Source organism: Trematomus bernacchii, unplaced genomic scaffold, assembly GCF_902827165.1.
Source record: "Trematomus bernacchii unplaced genomic scaffold, fTreBer1.1, whole genome shotgun sequence".
NCBI classification, from domain to species: domain Eukaryota; kingdom Metazoa; phylum Chordata; class Actinopteri; order Perciformes; family Nototheniidae; genus Trematomus; species Trematomus bernacchii.
In genome coordinates, this window is record NW_022988050.1 from 149,011 (window position 1) to 169,323 (window position 20,313).

A 20,313-nucleotide genomic window follows, 5' to 3' on the forward strand; every position below is an offset into this window, starting at 1 on the left:
GTCTGTCTGTCTCTTTTTAACTGTTGATTACCCTGAACGTATAATTCAACTGCAAAACCAATACAAAAATAAATTAAATAAATTATACATTTAAATAAATAATATCAAAATAATAAATACCAATAAACAAGATCAACAAATATTTTGGAGCGCACTTCCACAAGCTACTAAACATATATAAATATGATAAATACAAATAAATTAGACTAAAATTAATTAGATCAAATATGTTGTAGTGCACTGTCACAACCGAGCAAAGCTAAATAATTTCGTAATTGTGGCAGGCCAAAATCGTAATTGCGATTTAAAATACGATTAATTGCACACCCCTAACACACACACACAAGCACACACAGACACATACACTTTTTGTCTAACACGCTAACACAGTTCTGTTATGCCTTTACATTTACTTTGTAAGTAATTATGGGACGTATTTCTTCTTTCATAGCAATTTTCCTTCATACTTTCTTGCCGTGAAATAGGTCTTAAATTCTATTCAAAGTGGTCTTAAAAAGGTCTTAAAAAGTCTTAAATTTGAGTAGGCGAAACCTGCAGGAACCCTGTGAACAGATATGAGGAGCTGTGAGCTCTGAGTGCTAACAGCTAACGGCTGATGTTGGTTTTGTGGTTCGCATTGAAGATGACGTCACGGCTCCGCCTACACTGCGTTACTATAGTTACTGCCCCAGCTACTAAACTGTAATGGAAACGCAGCATAAAGTGAGCCTGGCCTAACAAGGCCTATCTATACCGTACTAAGCCGTGCGAGGCCCTGCAGTGGAAATGCGTCATCCCTGCACCACTCTTTCAAACCCCTTAATTGTCGTCCTCCAGTTTGTCGTGTTCTGTGTAATCTGTACGTCTTGTCATGTATATTTCTCCACTGCTATGGGTCCTCTCATGGTCTAAATTTCCATCTTGGATCTCAGGGCGGTCACAATATCTTTGGCAACAGCGGAGGGATGGCTCAGTCAAGACACCCGCCAAGTGTCCCACCCTTAAACCAGTCCCCAGGGATACGAGCGCAAGTGCCTCATCAGTTCCTGTCACCTCAGGTACTGATGCTTTACCTTTTTATTTAGAGATCACTTTTTTTGACACACAAATGCAGATGATGTTTATACTGTGCACACAAACATTTGCTGACTTGGGGCACTTTCTTGTCAGACATCTTCTTAGTTACTTTGTCTCCAAAAAGCAACGTGCACAAAAAATCACAATCGTGCAAGAAAACTGCAATTGCTGCATCTCTTTTATTCTGTTCTTCTCAGCTCTCTGCGTGTTTCACACACATTGACACAGGAAGTTTGTGGGTTGACTGTCAGTGTTCAGCAGCGTTGGTTTTATGCGAGTCATCTTCACAGGTTTATTTTTCTGCTAAGTCATCCATTTAAATAACTTGCAACATGGAAATTAGTTCAACTTGTTGCAATGCCACTATTCCTGCGGCTCCTCTTGTTATGATCATCGTTTACATCTATATAGCTGGGGCATTTCTAGCTCGGTGCAGTTCACATTTACTGATTTTAAAGTGGGAAGTGTTGACGGAGAAGCTGTCATTTGTAAATTGGCTTCTATTGTGATTAACACAGTAAATACAGATCCTACAAAGGGCTTGATTGCGTACTTCACACACTTGTGTCAGTGCTGTGAACTCTCTGACATAGTGTGAATCTGTGTGAGCTTACTGGCTGTGTGTGTATTAGTCAGTGTGTGTTAGGCCACGTTTACACGGAGACGAAAACGAACCGATGTCAAAAAAGTCTTCCGTCCACACGGAATCGACTCAAGAAACGTGTCCGTCCACACGAGACCGCTCGACCCGCTGGAGACGCTGTAGTACATATGCCGGGCCTGTAAGTGGCGCTGTACTTCCGCCACAAAATACACCGAAAGCAGCGAAGAAGACCCCCCCCCCCCCCCCCCCCCCGAGCATGGTTGCCATGGTTGCCTGGTTGCCCTTCTGTTTATTCTCCGCGGTGGATTTAGCAACATGTAGTTCATGTAGTTCTCCATGTCCACTTGTTGCTGATGGTTGTGGTAGAGGAGCTGTAGATGTTGCACTAACATCTGTATCGTGGTCAGTAACGTCAGGATCACGAAAGCAACCCTGTGATCCACCATTGTTGTTGTTGTTGGCGAAACACATCAGCAATGACGCGGGTAGTGTTGGGCAAGTTACTTCCAAAATGTAATACATTACATATTACTTATTACTAGGGTTGCAAAATTCCGGGAATTTTCAAAGATGGAAACTTTCCATGGGAATAAACTGGGAATTTTCTAAATTGAAGGTTGGCTCTTCATAGGGAACTTAAATATAGCTGGGGAAAGTACATTTTAGCATAATCTTGACTAAAACAAACAGATGCCATTCAAGTACACTTGAATATCCATGCCATAGCACACTGCTTACTGCATGGCTATTGAGACCACACCCCCTACAGGCACTGTGCATTCCTCCATCACATGCACAGATGAGTAATATTTAACTCAACATTCCTGTTTTCGTTCTTCAATGAAACAAATAATTGTTAAATAAAATAATTAAAACTTGTTCTGTACTTAAAACATTATTATTATTTTTTTTTTTAATCTGTTGAAATGTCATGTTTTTTGTTTAATTTTGCATGGAATATTTCCAAAATTCCCCAGCTTAACTTCCCATGGAAACTTTCCGGAAATGTTCCGCCCCTTTGCAACCCTACTTATTACTGTCTTTTTAAAGTAATAAGTTACATTACAATATTACTGTCTCTGAAATGTAATGAGTTACACTACTTTTATATTACTTTTGAGTTACTTTCACCAAAATAACCGCAAAAGAATGGCTAGGTATTTTAAATGCTAAAATGTAGTTTAGTGCAGCTCATTATACATCCAGTGAAGGGCGATGTGGTATAGCATAACAACTGTGTAGGCCATTAAGGCTACTAACAACTTTTATTACACAGCTTAGTTGAATACTCGATTCTGATTGTAAATTCTTAACATGTGACACGTTGTTAATACAGTACAGACCACTGTCAAGGACTATAATGAAGGTTGCTAAGGAGGATCAAGAAAGAGAAAGGAAAAGAGGTTAAAAGACGGAGCGCTGGACGTCAGATGAATCACCAGAAGAAGGCAGAGAGGAAGTAAACAACAGGAACACGGAATGGGCTCTGTAGTCTGTTTAGTATATGGCCATGTACAGGCCCGGTTCCAAAACAAAATGACTTGGGGTGCCTCTGACATTACAGGGGGCGCAGCAGTAGTAGGTTTACGTGAGCAATAGTGGTCGGCAACAGTAATGAAAAATAGCATTGATGTTATTATGGTCCCCAATGAACAGATTATGGCATTTGTTATGTTTTGAAACCAAGCAAGTGAGAACATTTCAAGTGTGTTAAAAGTGCAATCCTGAAATATTTCACATAGTCCAAAGTGGACTATGCATGGGAAAGAAAAACACAAAAGCTTCAAAACTGTACTGATAAAACAAATGAGAACATATTGTAAATCAAGGCAAATATGATTTGAACCAGCTCATGGTTTGAAATGGCAAACATTGAAAGGCAAAAGTATTATTAAAACCATGTACTACATCATCACCGTGGTCCCATCATATACTCTGGGAAGAGAATATTTACTGTGCTTGAAAACTGGTATCACATCACCATGTGAGGTTGACTTTGTGACCTGGAGAACATTTCAGCTGCAACATCAGCTTGTTGATAAGCTTGGGATATGAGATCTTTTTGTAGCCATTCGTGGTGAAGGCATCTGCTATTGTACGCATTATTTGATCCAACATTTCTACAGGCATGGCAGAATATGGCACTATTTTTACATGAATATTCTAGCCATTGTCTATTTTTATACCACGAGCTGCAAAATGACCGCCTTACCCCACTGTACAGGCGGGTACTTGTTTAGATATACCTGGGCAGGCTCTGTTTTGCCGTGGTATCCTGGCACCTGCGGGCCGCAGAGGGGCGGCGTAGTTTCGGGTGACGAAGACTCCTGCTCCGGGGGCGAGGGCGGCGAGTCAGGCGGGAGTAAGCTAGTGTCCACATCATTGGAAATGATGCACGCGCAGCGGAGCAGGTCACGCGTACCTGACACAATTTGTTTGTATTTTTCGCTCCGTTCCCTTTTTTGAACAGAGGGTGCATAACATTCAACTGGGGGTGCAATGCATGCCTATGCACCCCCGAAGATCACGACGCAAAGCCTGAAGGGTAAACATCAGGTTTACTAATCTACCCGCTAGGGCTGCTCAATTAATCGTATTTTAATCGCAATTACGATTTTGGCTTGCAACGATTATGAAAACAACATAATCGAAATAAAACAATTTTTTTTTTTATTTTTTTTTTTTTTTATATTATAATTTTTTTATTGTTTTTTCAGTTGAATTATACTTAAAGTTCAGGGTAATCAACTGTTAAAAACATACTGTTCAATTTTCTTTTTTCAATAAATGGATGTTTTCAAAGTAAATGGATAATCGTTTTTAATAATCATGATATCAATTATTGACCCAAATAATCGAGATTATGATTTTTGCCATAATCGAGCAGCCCTACTACCCGCACAATTTTTCTCTGGTGTCGGAATGTCTCGCGATGTTGGTACATTCTTAAAAAACAAAACACCATTTCATTTCGGGTTAAAATGTGTTGTAACTGCGTTACTGAGAATTGTAACTGGTAGTATATTACCCAAATTTCATTAGTAATGCGTTACTTTTTGCTGTAACAAAGTAATGTAATACATTACTGTAGCTCCGTTACTTTTGTAATGCGTTACACCCAACACAGGAGGTGGGGAGAGGCGGGGCTATGGCGTCATCGTTATCAGGAAATGATTGCATAGCGTTTCGCCCGCAGATCTACCCACCTTGGGAGCCGTTATTGTTTGAGGGCTCGTGTGAACGAACCGTCCATACGATGGAGAACTGTAGCGGATACAACCCGTTTCGTCTCCGTGTAAATGGGGCCTTAGTCAGTGTGTGTGTTAGTCAGTGCGGTCCCATGAGTGCATAATCTCTCTGCAGAAAAACATTGATCACGTTTACACATTTACTTGAAGGAGAATCAATGCTAATCGGGGGGTGGGGGCACTAAGTTAATGTGGTCGCTAGTGGTTACAGCACTGAGGCGTTTCTGTGGTAACAGGTGTGCCTCGTCTCTGTCTCCAGGTGCCAGGCTCCGTGCTGAAGCAGATGCCGCCTCCCACCGGCAGCGTGGGTGGTGTTGGCGGCGTGGGAGGAGTGGGGGGGGTCGGGGGAGGTGTGTTCCCTCCACAGCTGTCCCCCCAGCATATTGCCATGCTCAGCAGCATCTACCCTCCGCACATCCAGTTCCAGCTGGTGAGAATCAGCACTTATACATCTCTCAGAGTCACGGCAGAGGTCTGCTGAGTCCGGGATAAAGGGAGGAATTATGACGTCATTTCTCAGTCCTGTGCATTATCGGAATTTCACAAAGAATTAAAGCAAATAAGATGTTTTAAAAATCTTTAATATAATAATAATAATCGTATATGTGTGTTTATTCACATACTCGTGTATATATATATATTTTCTGGCACTTGCTAAATAGGACTCCAATTCCATTATATTTCATTAAGCTAACCTTATCCAAAGTGACTTCATAAAGCGCAATAAATATTATAGATACAAATTCAGAATAGCAAAAATCATACAAGTACATTAGTTTAAATGAAACCCAAACTAATTTGTTTCCAGTAACGCACAATAAATGACAGCAGTCTGGCTAAAAGGCCACAATAGTTTTCCTACATGCCCTGAAAAACGAAATAAATGTGTCAAATAAAACGTGTAGACTTGGTAATAAAGATACAGAATCTCAATAGGACAATTCCTGGTAAAAATAAAATAAAACAAGCAGAAATTCACGACAGCTGCAACCATGTGGGCAAGTCCATCTGCACACGTTTGAAGATACAATTGCATTCTTGTGAGCTCTGACTCGGCACCCACATATTCAGATTTCATTATTTCCTCCCAGTGGAGCCAACAAAATGCCACGTGGGTCTGTCATTGAACGTCTTCAAATGTAGTTTTTTTTATCTCTGTTGAGTCTCACTCATCTTGTATCGTTTTGTCCGTGTTTGTTCAGGCCTGTCAGCTCCTCCTCCAGCAGCAGCCTCAACAGCAGCAACAGCAGCTGCTGCAGAACCAGAGGAAGTTCCCACCAAATGTGCGGCAGCAGGCTGACCCTCAACAGGTAAACATCAAAGATTCAAAGGTTTTATTGTCATATGCACAAAGCTACAGTGTAGAAATGAAATAGAATAGAATATATCTTTATTGTCATCGTACAAAATACAACGACATTTCTTTGGCGACTCTCACTGCAGTAAAAAATAGACACAAATAAATAAATAATTGGTAAAAGCAGAGGTAGTAACGAGATAAAATTAAATGTCAATGAGCATATTTAGACCCCGTCCACACGGAGAGGAAACGGGTTGTATCCGCTACAGTTCTCTATCGTATAGACGGTTCGTCCACACGAGGCCGACACGGAAATGCGGATAACGATAACGGCTCCTAAGGTGGGTAGATCTGCGGACGAAACGCTCTGGAGGGCCAAACGGCTCCGTGTGTACGTACGCCCTATACGATCATTTCCTGATAACGATGAAGCCATAGCCCCGACTCTCCCCACCTCTGCTGCTCACCCCCGCGTCATTGCTGATGTGTTTCGCCAACAACAACAACAATGGTGGATCACAGGGTTGCTTTCGTGCTCCAGACGCTACTGACCATGCTACAGATGTTAGTGCAACATCTACAGCTCCTCTACCACAACCATCAGCAACAAGTGGACATGGAGAACTACATGAACTACATGTTGCTAAATCCACCACGGAGAATAAACAGAAGGGCAACCAGGCAACCATACTCGGGGGGGTCTTCTTCGCTGCTTTCGGTGTATTTTGTGGCGGAAGTACAGCACCACTTACAGGCCCGGCATATGTACTACAGCGTGTCCAGTGGGTCGAGCGGTCTCGTGTAGACCAAGCCCCCAGGAAGTGCGCCGGACTCTGAGGAAAATATTCGTTGTGGCCAAACGTGTATTTCTAACTGTGTGTTCATAAAGGGTTATAGTAACCAACGGATGCAAGTAAAGTAGCTATAAATATTTTTAAATTCTTCTGACCTGAGCTCCTCCAACAATGCAACATATATAATAAAATACAAAATAAAAAGTAGTGCAAAAAGTCTCTATACATGTAAATAGAATATGAAATTAAATAATGTAAATTAAGACAAAATGTAATACGGTTTATTAAATACGGTTTTTTGCACCTACAAAAGACCAGTGGATGGATATTATAAGAGAGGTATATATAATGGAAAAAATGACTTACCAACTTACCAAATACCAAATTGATCATTTATGACACTGTGGAAAAAGGCATATGCTTTTCAGGAGACTACACAATATATCTGTATGCAAATTGTAACCATGACTGTTGAATTTCAGTTTGATGTTTATTTTATTTATTTCATTGTCTTTTATTTATGATCTTGTACTTGTGCTTTCTATCAGTTATAAGCCAAGAAAAAGCCACAGCAGGGTGTCCGCGGGGTCTTAAAAAGTATTAAAAGTTGATAAATCAATTTAGCGCAAATTAAGGCTATTAAAAAGTATTAAACGGCATTTTCCAAGGTATTACATTTTGTAGCTTGTTTTCAATAAGTATATAAATTGTCCAAAGAGGTTGTATTCTACAGTCTGCCTGAATGTAATCATTGCGTAGGTGTGTAGTGTGATTCTGTGTAGTTTATTTATGGCATCCCGTTGGATTTGACGTCATCTGAACAGGACATCGCACGCTCACTGCTTGATAGCGAGCGCAGGTCCGTTTACGCCGGTTGTTAAACAGCATCGTTATGGGGAAATGCAAGTCTGCGTCCAAATGGTTGGAAGATAAGGAGGAAGGACAATCAATACTGTATATAGTGAATGTGAGGTAAAGTGTGTCGCCAAGGTAACCGGTTAGAACTCGAAGTGGCGATGAGGTCTTAATGTTTGGAAAGGGTCTTAAAAAAGGTCTTAAAAGGTTTTACATTCAACTTCAGGATTCCTGCATATACCCTGCACAAGAACAATCTGATTTTTCTGTTTTGTTTCTCCATTATGTACAAATGTAACTAAAAAAAAAACCCGGTTTATTGCGGTGATAAACTCACTCATCCATCAGCTCTCAACTTGCTCCTTCCAGCTGCTGACTTGTTTTTGTCGTGTCTTCTCAGCTGGCCCGGATCATGGCGGTGTTGCAGCAGCAGAGGCAGCAGCAGCAGCAGGCCGGAGGTTTAGGCAGCAGCTCCAAACTCTCCCCATCCCATCACGGTGGGGTTGGCGGTCCCAAACTGCCCGGGGCCGACTCCCTGCCTCATCCTGGCCTCGCTGCATCCGTGGCTGACCTGCACCAGAAAAACCTCGGCCCTTATTCCGGTGAGTGCTGATTTACAGACAGTTTTTATTATTATATTTAGAGAACGTAGTGCACTTGGCTGTTTTAAATGTCAGGTCCTCGTCAGGCAAGTCACTTTTAATTAATTATTTTATTAACAATTATAGCCTTAACTTCATGTCTGAAAATATGCTATATAAATAAACGTACCTTACCTACCTTATACAAATTGAATGTATTGTCTTTGCCCTTTTCTAGATATCAAAGGTGCAATGTGTAAGATACTTAAATGTACTTAAGTAAAAAGTACCCATAACTACCAGCTGTTTTAAAGAGTACCTGACCTCCCTTTATATTAATAGAACAATAATGTCATTGTTAGCTAATGAATGTTTCCATGCTGAACAACGGCAACATGACAACGTTTTCATTGGTCCCTCTTCTTTAGAGAAGACCAGGAAATGATGGATACACGGATCGTGTTCAAATCAATAGGCACGCAATGACTCTAAATAATAATGATCACGCCACCAAACACACATTCAAACTAAAGGAACCAGCCTGTTTGGGAAATGTGAGAAGTAGAAAGTACAGGTATTTGTGTTCAAAATGTAAGAAGTAGAAAGTACAGGTATTTGTGTTCAAAATGTAAGAAGTAGAAAGTACAGGTATTTGTGTTCAACATGTGAGAAGTAGAAAGTACAGGTATTTGTGTTCAACATGTAAGAAGTAGAAAGTACAGGTATTTGTGTTCAAAATGTAAGAAGTAGAAAGTTCAGGTATTTGTGTTCAAAATGTAAGAAGTCAAAGTAAAAAGTCGTCAGAAAAATAAGTAGTGGAGTAAAGTACTGGTACCAGAAAAATGTACTTAAGTACAGTAACGAAGTATTTGTACTCCACTACTTCCCACCTCTGAAAATAACCCTCTGTGTGTCTTTGTGAGCAGGGTTTGGTTCTGGGGTGAACCTCCCGGGTCTGGACATGGGCGGCTCCTCTGTGGGGGGTCCGGGGGGCATGAAGGACCTCGGGATCCAGCAGTCACGCTTCAAATGGATGATGGAGGGCCACTCGTCCCCGGACACCTCCTCCCCTGAGAACGCATTCCACAAAAACGGTGAGATTCCCCCCTATATTTAAAGGTTACCTATTACGCAAAATCCACTTCTCCATGTCTCTACAAAGATTCTCTCTCTTTTTGTCCTGATCCATTTCTATAAAAACCCGTCTGAAAATGAGCTGATCAGATTTTGGCCACTTTATGATGTCATAACGATGTTTTGTCTTGTGTAACCATTAGCCAATCACCAACCAAGGTAACCCCCCCCCCCCCCCTCCCCCCTTATCACCTGAATCTCCTCCTAGAGCGCCATTGTGTTCTTTTGAACCAAATCTCTCTCAGAGGGGCGTGGGGAGGGGCTCCTTATTTTCATCTAAAGTAACAGACAGAGAATCAGCACTTTTGAAACAGGGCTGAAACAGAGGGGATTATGGGATGCTGCAATGATCTGTTTGGTGTTTGGAGCCAAACACTTCAGAGACATGTTTTGTATATATCTGAGACCTATAATATATTGATGTAAAACAGTATAATAGGGGACCTTTAATGTGTTTTGATAAGAGCTGGAGTGAAGCCACGCTGAGGCAGATTGTGTTAATGGGGGTTAGATGTGAAGTCGCATATTAATGTGATATGAAACCATCTGTTGTTCAGTGATGTGTCATACATTATCATCACCCTGCAGGTCCCGTCACTCCTATGAAGATGCCGGGGGGCTCTCCCTACTCTCAGTACGATATGATGGTTGGAGACGGGCTGGGAGACAACTGGCATCGCACCCCTGGCAACAAGATGGGCCCAAAGCCCCCCCCCACGCCCAGCTGGCCCCCTGGTGAGTGACTTATTAAAGTCAAAGAGATAACCTGAGATAAAGAATCCCACAGGGTTAAGACATAAGTAGAGATGGACAAATTCATCGGCCATTGGTTAGTCTTGTATGCATTTTTGCCGGCCATTTCTACACAGGTCATGTGCCACATAATGGTTTATGCAGTGGTGCAATGTAACCAAGTATATGTACTCAAGTATTGTACTTTAGTGCAGATTTAAAGGTATTTTCTTTTCGTAGGTACTTTTTTTACTTCGTTTTAAAAATATTATGTGTTCTTAGACTAATTAGACAACAGTTAACCAGGTACCGGGTGCAAAACGCAACATCTTGCAAGAAACAGCGTCTGAGGGCTTCTTAACATTTAACAACTATGAATGTGTCATACCCACTTAACAGGAAGAAACTCAGCTATCGGACAATATTAACAATTTTTAGCAAAACGAAACACAAGGGTAATAGCAAAGGCTCTGAATTAGCCCTGAGCGAAAAAATGCTAACGCACTTAGCACAGAACTCACGGTAGATGTTACGAAACCCACTAGGGATGAGGAAGGTAACACACACCAGATGGTTTTGTTAAATAATTATAATAGGGTTTAATGAGAGCAAAGGTAGCCTAAGCAAAACAAACAAGCCAAAAGGGGCGCAGATCCACTGCTAGTAACAGAAAGAGGACTCTACAGATGAGCCTAGTTAACACACCTGAGATCACTTCCAATCCACACTGATGGAAGGAGGCTGCAGGAAAACGCAGCTAACAAGGAAACCAAACAAGCTACTCTAAACACATATATCAGCACGCTACTCTAAGCACACATATATCAACACGCTACTCTAAACACATATATCAACACGCTACTCTAAACACATATATCAGCACGCTACTCTAAGCACACATATACACACGCTAAACACACATCACTAAACACAGATCACAAGAGTCAAACACAGTCTACTAGCTCAAACCTGAAGTGTCCACGACACAGGAGCAAAATGTGTGAGGCGTCTGATCGCAGCAGAGCCTCCCGAGTGTTAATTGTCCCCAGGCTTTGTAGTCATCTCCGGAAGGTGTGCGCTGGGATTGCACGGGGATTGGAGCGCGTCGGGCCTGGCGTGCTCCAATCAGTGTCTTCGGAGGCGGACCAGGAAATGGTAGCCAATGACGTTGGGGCAACCACACAGCTCATTTACATAAGGACCAGCAACACAGAATTAACAGGACCGGAGAGGCGACGGCCGTCAATATGTTATACTTCATCGGTTCTGCACAAACAAGATATCAAATGAAAGCTGAGATTACACAGATTATAATGGTATAAGTATCATCACTGTGCGACCAGAACTCAGGGCTGCGAAGGCGAAACCAGACAACACACAATTTAGCTTTACGGGGCCAAAACGGCAAATACGTCTTACCTTTGCTTTTTTCTCATCAAATGTTTTTTCAATGGCATTAAAACGCATTAAAAACGCTGCTGAAGGTTAATCCATAGGTTAATCCAATGTGTCTGTGTCACTTTGAAATGATTTCTGATAATCAATCATCATATTTATGGCAAAAACTGAGTTTTCATATTAGCTGCTACGAGAGTGTATGACAGCTTCCGGTTTTGGGCATTCTGGCTACGCATCACTCTATTCACCAATGGGTAATGTTTAGATGGATTTTTAGGAACTATCCCTCGATTCTATTGGCTCTAACGGTTCAAAAGAGGTGTCAATCATCAAAATCGACCGATGGGTTCCAGAAATATGGAAAATGCACCCAAATGACCCCAGAAGTGTTTTTTTGTTGATAAACCTCTCTAAAAAGGTCAAAGGTCAAATGTCACTTGTTTTGCATCAATGTTGATACAGGGTACTTATTATATGTTATAGTTTGGATTCTACTACCCCATCATTCAAGGGTGGTTTTCACTATAAGTAATGTTGTTTTTTTTTGGACGGACACTATAATTTACATGTTTTTACTATGTTCAATCTGAATTTACTTTAAAATAAAAACATCTATATTGGTTCTGACTTTTCTTCATCCAACTCACAGGTTTATCATTACTTTGAGAAAACAGATTATTAATTTAACCCTTTTAGAAGTGAAGTTATGGTCATTTGTTCTGGGCATGTCATTTTCGAGCCTGAGACCTGAAAACAGGCTCAGGGCTTAACAGGTTAATACGACAATAGCTGAAAGATGAATTAGTTGCTGAGAAAGAAATCATTAGCATCTTAAAACATTTAACTTCTTTTTAAAAATGTTGAGTTTTTTTGGGGTGTTTTTATTTTATTTTTCAGCCTTGGGTACTTTTGCATTTGATAGTTTATTTTTATTTTTCTGCTTTGGCCTCCAGAACAAGGTAATGGTTTTTCCTGCTTTGTAAAAACTGTCTTTAATGGACCACTTGTTTCTTCTCCAGAGTTTCAGCCGGGTGTTCCCTGGAAAGGGATCGACCGGGTCGACCCTGACTCTGACCCCTACATGACCCCAGGGAGCATGATGGGAAATGCAGTGTCCCCCAACCTCAATGATAGTGAGCACCAGTTGTTACAAGACAATACTGGTGAGCATTTAACTGCCTTTGTTTTCATTATGATTACACCATATCTACCATTGTTTGTTATACACAATAGTATTTAAAGCAAATAAACAAGTATCAGTAGTTCTGAATGAGTTGCTAACAAAGTTGGTGTGTCGGTGTTTGCAGATTCCACCCCTCCCCTCAACACCTTGCTGCCTTCACCTGGTGCCTGGCCCTACAGTGCCTCAGACAGTCCCCTCAACAACGCACACAACTCAGGTAACCACACACACTTACACACACACACACACACTTTTTATTTTTTTTGTACCTGCTGTATTTCACTACCAGTATGAAACTCCTGCAGAGCCTCATTGACTTTTCTGTTCCCTAGCAGCAAAGTACACAGACTACAAGACCAGCTGGCCCCCAGAGCCCATCGGACACAAGTCCTGGAAAGCTAACCGTGGCAGCAGCCAGATGTCCCAAATGTCCCAAATGTCACAGATGTCCCAGATGTCCCGCATACCTCCAGGCCTCGCCAGCCAAAAGCAGCCATCGCCTTCCCCCTGGTCCGGAGGAGCTCCTCGCCTGGCGGGCCGCGGCTGGGGCGGCAGCTCGAGTTCCACTGGTAATGTCCCCACGCTTTTAACATGTTTATTTCACGTTGTCCCTTGCTTGTTGAAACATTCATCTGATTTAAAATGTTCGCAGGAGGTAAAACAACTGTAGGAAAGAACACAGCGCTCTTTAGAACTTAAGAGTGCATTTATATTTGATTTGTAAGAGTCGAAAAAGCCCTAAGGGAAGCACCAGGGAAAGTCATTCAATATTTATTACATTTGAGAAGCCGAGAGGGAAAACCGATGTGTTTACAGGGAATGTGGAAAACTCTCATTCATATTTTTTTTTCCTGTTTGTTCCCTTTTTCCGTCTGCAGCCTCAACCTGGAGTGACGGCAGCTCCCGTGAAAGCTGCTGGTTGGTGCTCAGCAACCTCACACCGCAGGTAAATACACACACACACACACACACACACACACACACACACACACACACACACACAGGCTCACACACTCACACTTTCCAAAAACAACTGCCGAGACGTCTGTGCGAGCAAAATGTAATCCCTGAACTCTTGGGCTATGAAAATGTAGCTTGAAGTTAGTCCATAACCCTGATAAAAAATGTGTTATCCAACTCCAAAAGAAGTCTGCGCAGATATCCGCTAATTCGCTGAAACCCTATGAAGTATAAGCGATAACCAATGTTTTTTGTTTGTTTTGTGAACCAATCATAAATGGGGCAGTACACATTTTGTCAACCTTGACCCATCGTTCTTCCATTTAAGTTCACCTTGTCCATCTTGTGTTTCCTGCAGATTGACGGCTCCACTCTGCGGACCATCTGCATGCAGCACGGCCCTCTGCTGACCTTTCACCTCGGCCTGACGCAGGGCACCGCTCTGATTCGCTACGGCTCCAAACAGGAGGCGGCCAAGGCCCAGAGCGCACTCCACATGTAAGACTACAGTCATTTCTTAGTGACATCTTCATATTTTCACTCTCTCCTCTAAATGGTCAAATTGGAACTAGTATCCTCTTAAAATCCCTAATAAATATTTGTACATATCGGAGTAGGGCTTTCACAATGTCAGATTATACACAGCTAATGGCGCATTTCCACTGCAGGGCCTCGCTCGGCTTAGTACGGTATAGTTAGGCCTTGGTAGGCCAGGCTCACTTTATGCTGCGTTTCCATTACAGTTTAGTAGCTGGGGCAGTAACTATAGTAACGCAGTGTAGGCGGAGCCGTGATGTCATCTTCAATGCGAACCACAAAACCATTAGCCGTTAGCTGTTAGCACTCAGAGCTCACAGCTCCTCATATCTGTTCAGAAACTAGACAAAAGTGAAACAAGTACAAACCACAGACTGCCTGTGTCATGGTGAATACAGTCGCTGCTTTATTTATGTCTGTATAGGCCGTTGTTGTGAGTGTGGACGGTCGGAGCATATACTGCGTTAGCTTAGCCGATCTCCATTCAGAAAACACGCATTTTTAAAGGTTCTTCGCCTGCCGTCTGTCTGCAGACTTGTCAAAGCATTAATTCATGGTTTTTACTAACCGGTATCAGTATGTTGTTACTTCGGCATCATTTTGAAACGTGTATTACAATTAAATCACGGTCAAATATGTTCATTTTGTTGTAGTTGCCAGCGATTCTCTCACTAGTTTAGCATACTCAGCCCGGTTGTTGGCCCGGAAAGAACCTGGATTTTGGAGAGCCAGAAAAACTGTGAAAAAGTACCCGCTAGCCGGAACTACGCCTAGTGGAAACGCAACCAAAAACGGGCCCGGCACGGCACACTTAAACCGCGCTCTGCGCTGTAGTGGAAATGCGCCATAAGTGTAGTGAGAGAGAGTCTTGTGGGAGGCACTGTAATTAAAGTTTGAGTGAATTTCAAGCTATTAACTGCTATACATGTCGTTATAACATTGATCAATTCAAGCCATATTCATGATACTGAGTCTGGCAACAAGTACATCTATGTAATCTTTACATAAAAAGAAAGCAGAATCTCATAAAAACAAGAATTTGTATCCCATCACATTTTCTTTACGGTATAAAGTATTATAAAACCCAGCGTAAATTGCACATTTGAATTGTCCAGAAGTAATTGTATCCCCACTAAAGAGATACTGACAGATTCTCCTCTTTACATCAGGTGTGTTCTGGGTAACACCACCATCTTGGCGGAGTTTGTGAGCGAGGAGGACGTGGCTCGCTACATTGCACATTCCCAGGCAGGAGGAGGAGGAGGAGCAGGGAGCGGAGGAGGAGGAAACCCCGCCAACTCTTCAGGCTCCGGGCCCACATCCTCCTCCTCCTCCGCTGTGGGGGCCAACGGTAACGGAGGAAGCTGCGATAGAAGTGGAGGAGGAGGTAATAATGGAGGAGAAGGAGGAGGAGGAGGAACAGCAGGAAATGGAGGCGGGGCTTCCAGCTCCGGGTGGCAGAGTCTGGACAGCACAGGCAGCTCTTCGGACCAGACCTCCACCCAGGGGCCCGGTTTGGGGGTCTACTCCCAGTGGAGCAGCAACGGGACCGTGGTGGGGGGGGCTGGAGGCGTGGAGGCCGGGCGGCAGGGTCTGTGGGGGGGGATGAGCGGGCCGGGGTACCCCAGCACCAGTCTCTGGGGGACCCCCGCCCTGGAGGATCGGCACCAGATGGGCAGCCCCGCTTCCCTGCTGCCGGGGGACCTGCTGGGAGGGGGGGGCCGACTGACACATTTTTAAGTTGTGATGTCACACTCTGTATTTATTTACACGTAGAGATGACATGAATTAAAGCTACATTGGTCACCCAGCAGTCAAACTACACACACACATTCATTAAGCCGCTTTAACTTTAAATGAAGACAACAGTAAAACTTGAACTTGGAAATCCATTAAACTCTGTAACTGGATAGCTCTTCGGTCATTTTACTCCGAATCCCATCGCTCAGAGACCCGATCACTCAGGCATGCACTGTAGACAGGCTCAGCCAGAGTCGTACAAGTTTAGCTATTGCTGTTTTTAGTGTGCCACAATTTACTTTCTTTTGTATTACTATGTAATCTCAAAAAAACAAAAATGTCAGACTTGCAGACTGAGCCCTCGTAGACCTGGCTGGCGTTCTTCAAAGTTCTCATGTTTGGAGGGGAAGGATCTGGAGTTTGTAGAGGAGATTTTTTGGGGGGGGGGACAGCGCCACACTACTGAGTCAAACGGACGATCAGCAGAGAGAAGAAAAGTGTCTTTTTTTAAGTAGGTACCGACACCTTGGTGGAAATATGCCATCAACATGGGACCCAGGGTAAAAAAAACAAAATATCAAAACAGAAACAACATTAGCCAAACTTGCACTATATGCCTCTGGGTTTGTTGTTGACACATCCTCCACAGATCCCTCCATTCTTTTTAAAACAGAGCTTCAAAACAGGACGACTTAATGTTACAACAGCAGTGGCCTTGGCTCAAAACCAGCGGCCACGTCAGCAGCCTTCACACCGTTCATCAGTTCCACACTGCTCTTATATTTGACAAGCGAAATTGTATCTCCTCGTTGATGTTAATCTTTATTTTCTGTTTCTGTTTTAAAAGAAAAATGTGAGAAAAGTTGTGGAAATTCAAAGATGTCCTCCTTTTTTGTTTGCCCTTCAAACACTGACCTCGCTATTGTATTTTTTCTTACTCGAGAAATCAAGTTGGTTATAATTATATATTATCATGATGTTAATGATGACTACGATCACTTATTTACTCGCTGTACAAGGTGCCCTCCTGCCTGCCTGTGTGTGCATGAAAGGAGTGATGACAGTATGACCGAATGGAGGAGGATGTGATGAAGATAATGATGATGATGATATCGGGAGTGTGTGTGTTATTGCTACAATGTTGAATGTTTTTTTCTTTCTTGTCCATGAGAGATTCATGAGAAATGTGTGTGTGTGTGTATGTGTGCGTGTGTGTGTGCTTGCTCTTGAACACTTATCTGCTCCAGTCAGGGAAGTGAATTAATCTGACAGCTTACATTTGAGAGAAAGTGTGTGTGCGTGTGTGTGAGTGTGCGTGTGTGTGAGTGTGCGTGCGTGTGTGAGAGTGAGTGTGTGTACATGTGCTCGACTGTTTGGATATTGTAATAGCTAAAAAGTTCAAAAACATTGGCACTATTGCATATGTCTCTTAATTTTTCGTGTATTTTTTTTAGCAGCATTTCGTTCCCGTTTGTATTTTTTTTTCTGCCAATTGCAATAAATGAATATTTTGTTTTTAAGACGAAGTAACCAACTGAAGGCATTTCTATTAAAAAATGCCAAATCCTACCATACCAAGCTGAGCTGGAACAGTGTTTTACAGACACGTTAAAGACATTACCTGTTATGTTTTACTGTTTTGTTTTTGTTTTGTTATTATGTATCAATTTAAATTAAGTCAGTCTTTATTATCACTCCTGTTCAGGATGTTTTCATTTATTTCAGATGTTACAAAAAGGAGAGGAAATTAATTTAAAGCAGAAAAGAACAAGATAATAAAGGTTGAATTGAAGTCTGTGGTGGTTTGTTTTTTGTTTACCTACAGGATGCTATTCATAAATGTACCGTTGCTGTTTCAGGTTTGATTTAATCAGTGGTGTTTTTATATGTACAAAAGTGGTGGGGCACAACTTAGATGTGTGTGTGTGTGTGTGTGTGTGTATATATAAGCTTCTGGTGCTTTTTTAAACATGTAAACAAATAGCTGTAGGCTGTCCATGGTTCCGATAGAGAGAGGGGCGTGGCGGGTATAAGGAAAACACAGACACTCATCACCGAGGTCACAATATCAATCGATCCAGCAGAGCAATAGCCTTTAGGCAAAACACAGAAGATCAACAAAAGATATGACATAACATGAACTTACCAAAGCTGAAGTAGAGGGTCAACTTCATTCATTTTCTTTCCGTTTTACTGATTTTAATCTCTATACGCTGCTTTCTCTCGTCTCCTCGTCACAACTACACTTTTCGCGGTACACGTACTTACAGCCAATCAGCTCTCTGAATTATGAGATGACGTTTGGTGGGTATGCCAGCACTTTGCCCCACTGGTGATTTTTTTTTTTGCCGCACACATTGAATAGAAAAAGACTCTGAGCATGCGCAGTGTCGTTTTTACAGCACCCATTCATTTTGACAGCAGAGAGGGGCTTGCCCCACATCGCTCAACACGGCTCAATAGGTACACTGTGGACACTAATTGGAAGAACGCAGACTAAAACAGCAATGTACAGATGAATCAGATGACTAAACATGATCTTAAAATATATTTTAACAGCTTTGTTCCATACATACTGAAAAACATAGTGACTTGGTCAACTATAGTGTGGTCCTTGGACCAAGAAAATATTTTAAAATCTCCCTTATTGTTAATAGTGCTAGAAAACGTGAGGGGGAATGCTGCATTATACGTTTTATAAGTAGTCACTGATTTTTATCGCATCACACGGTCATGTTTTATTCTGCTAAAAAGACTAATGAAGTAATTATAATGGCTAAAAGAGATGCAACCCTCAAGTTCAAGGTTTCCTCTCTGATGTATTGCTGTAGGAAAGAGTAATTTAGGTTTGCAAACATCGACTGACCTGGGTTGAGAGAGGAATTTTAAGCATTTCTTACGAAAACCTATAACTTTAGCCAATTGCATGCAGACTGTATTATTTTGGGCTTTATCTGGGAAGTAATTATTCAGAGTAACAAACACAAATATTTATATACAAATTAAAAAAGAACAAGCAATATAATTGAAAGCTTATTATTGATATACTCTGTAATGTATGATAATATTTGCATTTAAAAAACAATATATATTTATTGTTAATTTAATTACCCTGATGTATCTTACTTGCATCTTGTCACAATTGTCGGTAATTTTATTTTCCAGTGAGCTCTCAAGAAGAGAATGGATGCTCCTGTTGAGGTAAGATAATTGCAAAAAGGAAAGACTACTTATTTTTGTTTAGGTGTGTGTTAAAAAATACACTTAAAATGTTTTTTTTCTTAGTGAATGTTTTGAAAACAAAGTAAGCTAGCTATTAGCATTTAAGCTAGGGAAGTGGTTTGTATGCTAACGTCTACGTCATGGTGATTATTTTAAAATGTTGTTTATTAGCTCGTTTTTCATTTGAGTTTTTATCTTTTTACATCTTAAAAGTGTCTTTGAGGACCTGATAAAGCGCTTGATAAATAAAATGAATTATTATTTTTACTTACAGATAGTCATGGCAACTAGTTTGAGGCCCAACAGATGTTAAATTAATTAGCCTAGTGCAAGCTAAGCTAACGAAGGCTCCACTTTTAGCTCCAAAGTACTTACATGTTATACTGAAGTAAAAAATAGTAATACAAACATTTAAAAATACACAATAATAATAATTAAACGACTTCGGGATAATACATATTATGTTTTAAATGTATAATTATTGGTGCATTCATGCTACTTTAATTTTAAGGAGTTTATTCATTTAATTTGTACTAAATACTGCCTGGTAGCTTATTTATTCACCAACAAAGCATGTACATTATTAGTTTGTTATATTTTGCATTATTAATCTAAATCTTGATGCAGTGTAATGATGTCCTATAAATAAATAATATTGACCACTAGAGGAGTTACAGCAATTAGTGTTACACAGAGCCATGCTATATTTTTTCCCTATTTATATTTTAAGAATTAACGTCATTTAAAGTCATGCATTAGTTAAAATCGCATGTAGCATCTCAAATTGAAGTGATGTGCTTCATTCATGCCTGCAGTAGCGGCGCTGTGCCTTTAAGAACATCCGGGTATTTCCTCCAGTCTGTGCATGACATCATTGATATTGTCAATGGTGTAAATGAGAGAGAGAGGGTGGGGGAGAGAGAGAGCACAGCAGCGAGAGAGAAGGAC

The 20,313-nt window shown here is 41.4% G+C and overlaps 1 protein-coding gene across 1 annotated transcript in view; it reads left to right on the forward strand.

The window, feature by feature from the left end:
• Window positions 1-17,935, forward strand: part of tnrc6b (trinucleotide repeat containing adaptor 6B) — a 36,320-nt gene extending 18,385 nt beyond the window's left edge. The window contains 12 exon segments of the mRNA XM_034118923.1: window positions 933-1,058; window positions 5,189-5,359; window positions 6,132-6,239; window positions 8,279-8,480; window positions 9,386-9,553; window positions 10,182-10,328; window positions 12,743-12,886; window positions 13,031-13,123; window positions 13,242-13,475; window positions 13,785-13,852; window positions 14,225-14,364; window positions 15,573-17,935. Coding sequence (XP_033974814.1) covers window positions 933-1,058; window positions 5,189-5,359; window positions 6,132-6,239; window positions 8,279-8,480; window positions 9,386-9,553; window positions 10,182-10,328; window positions 12,743-12,886; window positions 13,031-13,123; window positions 13,242-13,475; window positions 13,785-13,852; window positions 14,225-14,364; window positions 15,573-16,143 — 2,172 coding nt within the window. The 3' untranslated portion in view covers window positions 16,144-17,935.
• The last annotated feature ends 2,378 nt before the right edge of the window (window positions 17,936-20,313 follow it).